Source organism: Cyphomyrmex costatus, unplaced genomic scaffold (assembly GCF_001594065.2).
Source record: "Cyphomyrmex costatus isolate MS0001 unplaced genomic scaffold, Ccosl1.0 scaffold273, whole genome shotgun sequence".
NCBI classification, from domain to species: domain Eukaryota; kingdom Metazoa; phylum Arthropoda; class Insecta; order Hymenoptera; family Formicidae; genus Cyphomyrmex; species Cyphomyrmex costatus.
In genome coordinates, this window is record NW_017276833.1 from 517,028 (window position 1) to 528,036 (window position 11,009).

Sequence of the window (11,009 nt, forward strand, 5' to 3'; positions counted from 1 at the left end):
TAATAATATGTTGAAAGACATATTAAAATTTTAACGATGTAATGTTAAAGTAATGACAAATCAAAAAAAAATTTCGGCACTCGATTAAGGGGACTACATTAAGGGGATTAACACGAACGAATATGTGTTGTGTTATGATATCGTACGGTGCGGTGCACGCGTGTCTTATACACTTCTTATTGTATAGCGGCCGACTCGCTCTCAATAAGCGCTAATGGAAAATACTTTTCTTCGCTCATGGTTTTAATGCGTTATACCGTTTACTCTATTACTCTCTGATTTGAAAATATCTTTCTTTTTTTGAGTACGTGTATGTAACACATTCTAGTGCCTCATGTATGCCTTCACCGTGTCATTTCTTACATAGCATGTAATATATTATAGTAATATTACAATATAATAATATTGTAACATTCAGAAATATTACGAAGAAATATTGCAGCAGAAATACAATATTACAGTTTATATGTTCATACATATACAATATATATGTATATGTTATTTAGTTTCAACATTTCAAAGATTCAAAATTTATACTTAAAAAATGTATTTATAAAAAAAATGTTGAATGTATGATTTAGTATAAAAGTATATTTTTATGATTTATAAAAATATGTTTAAAAATGTTTTTATTAAAAAAAAAAAAAAAAAAAACAATTATTAAGTACATTTTCCACCAATTACATTTCTTAACTTTTGTTTTTACTTTAGATTTGTGAGCCAATATTTGAGAGCTAGTCGATCAGTTAATTTAGTTAATTTAGTTACTTTGACATAAAGGAAGAAGTTTCATTTATCGTTTGTAATAATTGTAATAGAGAACAGAGATATTGAGACTATATAAATATCATAAAAGGAGTCTTCTAGTTTTCTACATCAAATGATCGCAAATACATGTACATATATATATACATCTTCGTTCGTTAGCTCTAAAAAAAAGTTTCGTTTTTTTCGAATATATTCGATATAATGTCTATTCATTCGGAATGAATATAGATAGTTTTAAAAAATCTGAATAGTCGATATTTTTGCTCGATATTGACATCCCTACTCCGATCTGTTTACTCTCCCTTCTGGCGCCCTTCCAGTCCGACTCCGAAAGCGTACGCCGAGCAATTTACTAGTTTACTGTCGCTACATGGGATACTGGCCGTATCTTCGCCTGCGAGTCGTATGAACCAGTCATTGAGTGATTGTCGAGTGTGATAAGTGCTGTTTCTGATTCTTGCCGTTTAGTTTTTAACCTGCTTGTAAGTAGATCCTGTGGTTTTCCCTCGCATATATCTCATCACGATTCGTAATTCTTCTCCGCTGCAATTATGCCAACAGCCTCGAGCTTGTTCAAAACTTCTGAGAAGACTGAAAAATTTTTGTAAACCAATATATCTCACTTTGCCTGAATTAAAGGGTAGTGAATTAGATCGAGACGAAAGACATCTTGCTTGTTAAAGTCGAAAATGGATATTTGCATTATAGATAGTATTTCATAAACCACAAGTGCTTACAGTTCCATAGTAGTATGTTACAAATAGTTTTGTATGTTGAATTTTTAATATGTCAATGTTTTATATTCCTTTTTTTAATAAGTTAAAAAACTATGCAGTTACTGCATAGTAGATTAGTTTATACTTGTTCGATAGTTCTTTACAAAAACTTACACAGCTCAGACGACCTTGATCTTGACATACATAGTCAAGGTCATAACCATAATCTTAAGGTTAAGGTCAGTGTAGTTTTTTTCAAGAATTATCCAATTATTTATTTACAACAAAGAATTGGAACAAATTTTTATGTAAAAATATTTTACAGAAAATGTCTTGGCTCTTTGGCAAAAAGAAGCATAAGGATTCACCTCCTGAAAGGGATGAGCAGGAGGAACGACATACCACAGATCTACGGGATGACTTCATAGTAATTGAAAGAAGGACCTCCTTGCCATCTAATATTGGCGATCAGAATACTCCTTATCCTAATAGACTGTATCCACTTCTCGATGGTACGTCAATGAACCCTACAGTATCAGCTGACAATTTACCAAAACTGACTCAACAACTTGATGCTTCACATTATCTAAGTGATGTACCATTTAAGTTATGTAAACAATTACAAAGTAACATGAATAGTGACTTGGAGATAGACAGTCTACGGATTAGCGAAATAATGTCATTTATTGAAAGATTAGAGAATCAGAATTACAATTATGATTTTTCTCTTGAAACTGGAGTTATTACAGAAATGGATAGCAGAACTACCGACTGAATTGAAACTCTTTTCAATCTTTAAATATACGTAATGTAAATTTTATGAATCAAACTATATTAATTCAGTTTAAATAGGTTTGCACCGACTTAGATTGGATTAATGACTGCATGTTCTCTTATTGATAGAACATATGTGATGTCAACCAATAGTAGAGCATTAATCCAAACCAAGATGTAAACTTGCTTGAGTCGAAAACATTATTAGATGTATATACTTCGTATTTTTCAATTATATACATATATAACAAAATATGTATAATAAAATATTTTAAAAAAGTAAATATCACGTAGTATAATAATTTCATAATATAGTGATGCACAACTAGCGGCCTACATGTGATTCTCTGCCAAAAAATATATAATCATATTTTCTATTTTATGTAAATGAAATAAACACGTGACCCGTAAGATTTTATCTATTTATGAAACTAGCACTTTGAAAATGTTCCTCTAAAGATGGCCATTAAAAAAAGGTTGTGTATCACTGCTATGAAAACATAGCAGTTAAATATTTAATCCTATTTTACACTATTTTTTGAAAACATTCCTATCTTTCATACAAGAACAAATAAAAACATGACATTTTAAATAGTTGAAAGAATATTTAATGTTTAAGAAGAAAAAAAATTAGTTGGCAGACATAAATTACAAAAAAAAAAAGATAGCGTCTAATCAAAATTTACTTTTTATATAGCAAATAAAAGTGAGATACAATAATCAAATTATAAATTTTACTTTAACAATTCAACAAATTAACATTACACGTATTAGCTGTATGATTCAGCCCTCTTCAGATGTACAAATAAACTTATGTAACAAAAATCTATCTTGTTATATTATAAAACGCAAACTCGATATAAAGTTAAGGTATGCTATTTTGAAGAAAAAAGATGCGATGGACATTCTGAACAAAATAAAATCGTCTTCTTCAAAATGACACTCTTCTTTTGAGAAGATGATTAAAGTGGAACACACACGCACGCGCGCACACACACATACACACACACGACATAATTTTATGAAAAGTCATATACTTATCCTTGAACTTAATTTTACTATAAAACATTTATATAGATAAAGTGTGTACATTATATGTGTATATTTTAAATTGTAAGAGTTAAATAAATTATATTTACATCTGACAAATGTAGGTGGAAGTTGTATTCTATATTCATAAAATAGAACATGGCATAGTTCCCCTCAAAAGTTTTCTGGATATACAAAATTCTTTATAATTAACATCTGTACCTGAATTTTAAATTACGACATAATTTTAAATACATATAATTGAAAATATAATAAAAGTATAATATGTATAGTGTTGAAAGTACGGTAACAATGTGAAAAATGAAGTCATGTATTATCTTAATTAAAACATTTGAATTTGTGGAATTTAAAAATGTTTTACTGAAAAATTACTAATTTTGAAATATGTCTTTTTTATCCAAGTAATTAATATACATATAAACTTAACAGCAATACAATTGTAACAAATGCGCAGAAAGGTAACCAGGTCTTAAGGAAACCTAGAATACTGAAATGAATATAGTAGTTATTAATAATAGAAATTACATACATAAATTTTTTTCCGTATTTTGTTTTTACCTGACGTACTTCCCATAAAGCAACATAAGAAATGCAAGTTTTACCATATTCCACTTGTTCGAGTTATCGTATGACATCAAATTCAAGGCTGTTGCCACGTGTGAGTGGCAATTATCGCAGAATAAATTATGCTGTAAGAAAGTGAATTTTGCATTGCAAATAGAGGAGCTTTTTCTAGCTTTTTCGATTTTGTTACCATTCTGGTTTTGTAAATTTCGCTAGCTTCTGCCACACCAGCATCCCATCCTTGTGTGGCTCCTTTGGCTTTGGTATGATCAAGCTGCCAATATTTGGTAGGCTTACCAAATCCCATGTTGTCTTCAGAAACATAACAAGAACCAGCAAAATCCCTTATTACTCCTGCTGACGTCGCAATACCCATATGTCCAATAAAAGGAAGAATGTATCTTGAAATCAAGTACACAAATTTTTATTTTAAATACAAACTTTATAATTCATTTAGCATGATTAATATTGATGTGAAAAATTGATATATTTGATGAATTATTTTTACATTTTAAAAATAGCTAAACATTAGTCTGACAAATATCAAATAGAAAAAGAATAAAGGCTCCAATGTTTAAAAATATATGGAACAAAAAATTGTCTTTGTGAACCATCGCAGGATGTTTTTTCATGAAATAATAATAATATATTTTCAATAAAAATTACAGACGTTTCAACATTATTGTGTCCTCTTCAAATATGTGATGTACAACAACGGATTGTATAATATAATTTGTAATTAATTATGTTAATAACAAATTATCCAGATTAGAGTCGAGGTTATGATTAGAACACATGTATATGCCCAATTTCTTCACTTCCAGGTAAACTGTGGATAACTTTATTCAGGAGATATCTCCATTGTATTCTAGAAGATACCCACTTGGATAAAGCTATTTAGAGATGAAGAAATCAGAATGACTTACGTTAGGATAGGTAAAGGAGTCCAAACGATACAGAAAGGAAATCTTTGTCTTTCCGGGTGGACGCTGAGATCCATCTCGGATAAATCATTTGACAACTCTATGATATCTGTCATAAGTCGCTAATGCCAAATGCAGCGAGTACCCCCGCTAAGGACCTCAAGTATATAAAAGAACAACATTCACAATAGAGATAGGTAGTTCCAATAAAAACACAGGTATATCATTCCCGTGGATGCGCAGTTTGTCTAAAAAGTAGAACCAATCAGAAATTGCCTAGGATGTTTCAATATGGCTGCGAAGTGACAACAATAAGGGCCGGTATTCATAGCACCGGTTCTTATTTAAAACCATCTTAAGGCCTGATCTACAATAAGTCGGGAGCCGTTGTCGTATGTCGTGCCGTAAGAAATTGGCCAATCATGGTCGAGCAATCACCTTAAGCCGGAATCAGACTACGGATTGAAAATTGAGATTGAAGATTAAAAATTGAACTTTGACCAATGAGAATAAAAGAATTTTTGCTCCTATTATTTTGATTGGCCAAATTTCAATCTTTCAATCTTTAATCTCAACGTTCAATGCGTAGTCTGATTCCGGCCTTACGATTCGTACTAAAATTTTCGTACGTGTGATGGCCTTAACGCAGCCTTTTCATTGGTTTGTGAAACCTCAAGACTGGACTTAAGCCGTAATCACATTAGCAATTGCGCGATTGTGATTAGACGATTGAGGATTATTTCTCAACCAATCAGAGCAAAGCAGTCACCGATTGTTTTGTTACGATTGGTTGAGAAGTAATCGTCAATCACAATCGCGCAATCGCTAGTGTGATTACGGCTTTAGATGGTCTTGAATATGGTCGCGTTCAGCAGATTCTACAGTTTTACAACTCTCTCTTTCTTTTTTTAGAATCTCTTAAGCTTACAACATGCTTACATTAATGATTAATTAACGAATTTCACAGAAAGGTATTGTGATTAAAAAAAAAATCTAAAGATAGTTGTACTATATTGTATCTGTATATTTCGGACTCATAAAGACAATTTATAGTGCTTATGAAGATTCAAATTTTTCAGCACAATAACAAAGTAATCTACTTACATCACACTATTATAAGGATAATTGAAAACTTACAGTGAATACATTACAGTCAAAATCGCGTAGCATGATAGTAATCGCAATTAGAATAAAAGCGTATCAATTAAAATGTATGCCTGTACCTTAAAATATATATCTACAGTGTATCTCATGGGAAGTTATTCAGCTATCTAACTAATCAGTTATCATTTTTAAATGCGTACACAAAGAATAAGAAAAATAAAATATCCTTTTTAACAGAGGATTCATTTCCGTCTGAAATAAAAATGCAAGCAGAAATATTTACATTATTTAATTGTTTATAAAAATACCAATGTCATTCATCAACACACATCAATCTCACTTTCGAAATACTAAATTCTTATATATATTTCGGAATTTTACAAACACTTTTTTCTATTAAAAGAGACATTGGTTTTTTAAATTTCTGAAATATATCAAGAATTTTGTATTTCAAAAATATATCATAAAATATTAAGATCAATGATATTCAGTACTTTTATAAACATTTAAATGATACAAACATTTCCAATCATATTATACCAGAAGGTTTGCGGATTATCGCCGAGTCTTTCTTCATTATTAATGCAAACGTTTCGTGAACCATGCCGTTTACTTTATTTCAAATAATGTTTACTTTCTATGCAAATAAAATTCCTTTATAAAAAAATCTTTCATATTTCCTATTCCTTGCATTTAAAATTAACAGCTGATTTATTTCAACAACTTCCCATATAACTGTATTAGATATTCCCGCTTTTGAGAAGCAAACAGATTTCCACAAAGCTCTGATCTAATTGAGCAGTTTCAATAAATGTAATGCTATGGAACATATTTTTCGAGAATGTCACTATGCTTCATGGATCAATGTACATACATTTCTGATAATTTGAAAAGAATCTATAAACTTTATGGGTAATTATGTAGTTTAGGGGAACCCCTTCCCCAATGACCTTGACATATGTTGTCAAGGTCTTGTTCCTGAATGGCCTTGAGAAAATTTTAACCGTCGGACATTATTCGTTAAAAAGCTATGAACAAAGTTTAAATTTTTGCAAATATATTCATTACAATTTATTATTTTTCCTTATTGTATAATCATGGACGTCGTGCGCTGAGGGAGAGGTGGAATAAGTTCGTGTGAAAAGTCGAAATCAACGTGCAACAATACAATCATTAAAGTCGTGCGACCCTTTGCTTACATAGCAGAAATGAGATGTTTGTAAAATTTTTTTGTTCATAACTTTTTAACGAGTAACGACGAGTCCGACGGTTAAAATTTCGTCAAGATCACGCAGGGTCATAACCAGGGATATATGTCAGTCATAGAGGGGGAGGGGAGGCTCTGTTAAACTACATATTTGCCACTTTGCATACAACTTACACAACAGATATATAAAATCTTCATAGATTACTTAGTTTGAGAAACTCATGATCTTTTTGTTAAAAAAAAAAGCTAACAATATGTGAAAGATACGAAAATTATATATTATACATTTAATTAATTGAAAAGAATTTTCTTCTATAATGCGACAATTAAAAAATCGCAATACATATCATGATGTTTAAATCAATTCATAAATATTGAATTCTAAGCTGATAAAATATACATTTTGTCACGACATAGTATAGATCAAGAAATAATAGCTTAGCAGAATTTCCATCGATTTCCACATTCATTACACAATACGAAAGTAGTCATCGGTTCGTCGGCTGAACGTGTTTGCACTTGGTTATACGTGCAGTTGCGCTTCTTGCATTTACCACATTTGAGCAAGTCGGTCTTGGTTCCCTGCACGGTGGCAAGTTGTGCGTCATTGATAGCCTCTTTCTTGAACTGTTCGCGTAATTGCTTAATTTCGTCGCTTGCCATTTCTTCTGCAGTCATTACCGCTAATCTAGCAGGCGTAATCGCACCTACCAAAAAGTTCGTCCGTAGATTAGGATTCTTCACATCGCGCAAATTGGCAACTCTGCTGCGAACCTATATTCAAATATATAAATGTATTTATAAATACATTAATACAATTTGGCATAATTATATACACTGCTGGCCATTAAATTGCAATACCAAAAAAGATGTGAAATGTTAAAATGACATTTACATGAAAAATTGTTTATGATATATGGAGTTTACAAGTACAACTTGGTATGTTTCTTAGAGAGAAGTATAGTTTATTTTCTTATTCTACTCTCCATTTTATAAATTTTAGTTCAATGAGTTTTTTCCATTACTGCAATTTATTTAGGCGGCAATGTACATAAGAAAAAAATTTTAAACAAAAGATTTGTAGGATTGTACATGTGAACACACATTAAGAAAGCCTTTAATGGTGAAAGCTGGATCTTAACTCTCAGTTACTGCACTTCAGTCAAGCTTACACACTGATAGATAAATAAGGAAAATATGTATGGTAAGTATAGGCAAGTCAGTAGCCAATTAAAAATTTTTGAATGTGGTTTTCGGACAAAATTGATAAAACTGTTATTTGAGTCATTTTTGTTTCAATATTTTTATAATATTCTAGTATGCATAACGCTTTTTACTTTAATATTTTTTAAATAAATTTTTTGTTGTATGTTATTCCATACATCATGACTTCATTGTGCTTAGAACAAAAATATCACCATGCAGATGATCCTAAAAATAATTCAATTTAATATGTGACAAAAGCAACATTTTTTTTTTCATAAAAGTACCTTTTTCCTTCAAAATAAGATGTAGAGCAAATCCTGATCTCTAACTTTTTACGCAAGCGTCCTAAACTTTTAGAGTACCAAAGTAAAAACAGTTTTGTACACAAAAAAAAGAATATGTTTAATTACTCTATTTTTGTATCTGTTGTCAGTGTTTTTAAATTCTGCATAGATTGCTTCTTCCAATTCTTCTGCTAACTCTTCTGGACTGGCACATCCATCAATAACTTTCCCATCAACACGTAAAGCTGTCGCCAATAGTTCTCTGCATTTTAATCTCACTGCATCTGTTGTGGTAGGAGCAGGGAAAGACGCCTGTTTCCTTTGAATGTCTTTGAAAGGTTTTTCTTCCTTAACTTTTACATCGACATCCATAATATCTTTCTCTTTCTTATGATCGCTCTCTTCCTTTGCTTTATCTGGTTTCTCATCCTTCTTTTTTGAACTACTTGACGATGTTGAGTCCTTCTCTTTATTTGATCCTATAATATCGAATAAATTACAATAGAATTAAATTATGCAAATAGTGTTATTAATGATCTCTATATAAAAATGTTATACTTAAATTTATATTATTATATACATACCAGATAAGAACTTTTTCCAGTTTTTAATAAGAGTCTTTGATAAAGAAATGACTTCTTCATCCCTACTTGATTTTCTCAACGCATTTACAGTCATTCCAATACGTGTTTTAGTCAAAAGCTCTAAGTCAACAGGTAATTTTTGAAGAATCTTAAGCAATTCCAAAGCCTGTTCTTGACCCTGATTGAAAGAAATATTAGATTTGTTTTTTATAACTAGTATACACTTAAAATAAAATAAAACAGATATTTATTTGAAATTTAACGAAAACAAAATAGAATATTTTAGTATCACCTAGGACTTATAATCTGTACATGTCTATTGACAGTTGCCAGTGTCGATAACTGACGATAGCAAGGTCTATTCCAGGAAAAAGCATTTATCAGCTGTCGCTACTAAACAATAGCGACAACTGTCGATAGACATACAGAATATGGATCTAGTATAGTGACAAAGGGTAGGTCTATTATACCTATTCTATGTATATTATTCAGTATTTTTGCGTAGTATAATTTCAATACTGACATCAACATTGCTACATGTTAAAATTTTTTTTTCAGAAATAATTATGGTAAACAAAAACAATCGTATAACAACGAAACTGTATATTTTAATCATTCGATCTAATTACAACAAAAATGCATTAGCAAAAATTGTCTTGCAATAAAAGTCCGAAAGAAAGGTAAACATTGGAAGATAAAAATTATACAATATAAGAATCGAATAAAAGACTTTTGAATACTTGATTTTAATGAGACAAGAAATAAATCGAATGAGTAACGGTCTAAACACAGGATTGCCATAACACATTTGAGACGGATTAGTTGTAGATGTAAACAATGCATAAGCTTTGGCATATGACATTGAAATTAATGGACATCGTTACATCTCTTAATAGTATGCACTTGCTATATAAGCAAAGGTAATCTGATCGTTTGCAAGTAAAAAAATAAATCTTGTTACTCGTCCTGAGTCTTAAACGTGTTACGGCAATCCTGTGCTCAGACCCTTAAGACGCGATGCGACAGTGATCCATGGATAAACAAAGCGGAGCCTTCACGACATTTGGCGATCATAAATCTGTTCTTTTCGGCTGAAGATTACACGCGGTTCATCATTTCTTCTCTTTCTCTCCACGTTGGGGAGAGAAAGGATGAGCCGTGCAAAAGGTTGAGGGTGAAAAGAACAGGCTTTACGTTTCACGGCTCCCGCGAGGTTCCGCGCGCGCCGAATTTGGGTGCTCGAAATTGTTGAGGAGAGAAAGCCGCGCTTTCCTAACGACTAAAGGACCCTTCTTAGCGCGCGCACATCTCAACCAGTATACTGCGATCATTATTTTACTCACTTATTACTCACCGTCCCGTCACCGCTCGACATTTTGTTGAGCTTCTTCTGGATACGCAACACTTCCTCCTCTGCGCTCATCGTCGGAGAACCACACGCGCGCACGGTGTTTGGCTGCCACGAAGGTGGTTGTAAACAGTAATGCGCGCGTAAATGCAAACACAATCCAACCACAATCTTACAAACGCCAAGCGCTTCACGGGACAGTGACACCACGGATTGTTGTTTAATCCAACGACTCCGCGACTCGAGGCGTCCCGCGCCCGAAGCTATGGCTGCCTCATGGCTTTCGCACACTGAACACGGAAACGCTTACCGCGCGATAAAATGTGACGCGGTGGCCAATAAGCTTGCAGCTCCTAAGATGTTCATTGGCTTATTGCCGCGCACTTGGCCGCGCGGCAAGAAGCGTTTCCGCGACCGATGTGCAGGAGCCATCGGTGTTGCCAACATTTTAAGCCCAAGGCGCAAAGATTCACTAATTGGA

At 32.3% G+C, this 11,009-nt stretch overlaps 3 protein-coding genes across 3 annotated transcripts; 1 reads left to right on the plus strand and 2 right to left on the minus strand.

Moving 5' to 3' along the window:
• Positions 1-1,683: 1,683 nt before the first annotated feature.
• LOC108774759 (uncharacterized) lies at positions 1,684-2,308 on the plus strand. The gene is made up of 2 exons (XM_018540939.1): positions 1,684-1,723; positions 1,810-2,308. The coding sequence occupies exon 2, from the start codon at positions 1,813-1,815 to the stop codon at positions 2,257-2,259; it is 447 nt and encodes a 148-aa protein (XP_018396441.1). The 5' UTR covers positions 1,684-1,723; positions 1,810-1,812; the 3' UTR covers positions 2,260-2,308.
• Positions 2,309-3,713: 1,405 nt separating this feature from the next.
• LOC108774750 (transmembrane protein 222) lies at positions 3,714-5,021 on the minus strand. Its single transcript, XM_018540930.1, has 4 exons — positions 4,799-5,021; positions 4,063-4,273; positions 3,867-3,997; positions 3,714-3,795 (listed from the first exon to the last, which is right to left on the minus strand). The coding sequence occupies exons 1-4, from the start codon at positions 4,909-4,911 to the stop codon at positions 3,714-3,716; spliced, it is 537 nt and encodes a 178-aa protein (XP_018396432.1). The 5' UTR covers positions 4,912-5,021.
• Positions 5,022-7,544: 2,523 nt separating this feature from the next.
• TfIIS (RNA polymerase II elongation factor) lies at positions 7,545-10,805 on the minus strand. The gene is made up of 4 exons (XM_018540921.1): positions 10,535-10,805; positions 9,181-9,358; positions 8,723-9,075; positions 7,545-7,880 (listed from the first exon to the last, which is right to left on the minus strand). Exons 1-4 carry the CDS (start codon positions 10,601-10,603, stop codon positions 7,545-7,547), a joined length of 936 nt encoding a protein of 311 aa, XP_018396423.1. The 5' UTR covers positions 10,604-10,805.
• Between the last annotated feature and the right edge of the window lie 204 nt (positions 10,806-11,009).

Coding starts and splice junctions, on each gene's coding strand:
- LOC108774759 (XM_018540939.1), top strand. CDS start 1,813: ATGTCTTGGCTCTTTGGCAAAAAGAAGCATAAGGATTCACCTCCTGAA.
- LOC108774750 (XM_018540930.1), bottom strand. CDS start 4,911: ATGACAGATATCATAGAGTTGTCAAATGATTTATCCGAGATGGATCTC. Junction 4,274..4,798: donor ACTCCTTTACCTATCCTAAC/GTAAGTCATTCT, acceptor CTTGATTTCAAG/ATACATTCTTCCTTTTATTG. Junction 3,998..4,062: donor AAATTTACAAAACCAGAATG/GTAACAAAATCG, acceptor ACTTTCTTACAG/CATAATTTATTCTGCGATAA.
- TfIIS (XM_018540921.1), bottom strand. CDS start 10,603: ATGAGCGCAGAGGAGGAAGTGTTGCGTATCCAGAAGAAGCTCAACAAA. Junction 9,076..9,180: donor CTGGAAAAAGTTCTTATCTG/GTATGTATATAA, acceptor TCGATATTATAG/GATCAAATAAAGAGAAGGAC. Junction 7,881..8,722: donor ACAACAGATACAAAAATAGA/GTAATTAAACAT, acceptor ATTTGAATATAG/GTTCGCAGCAGAGTTGCCAA.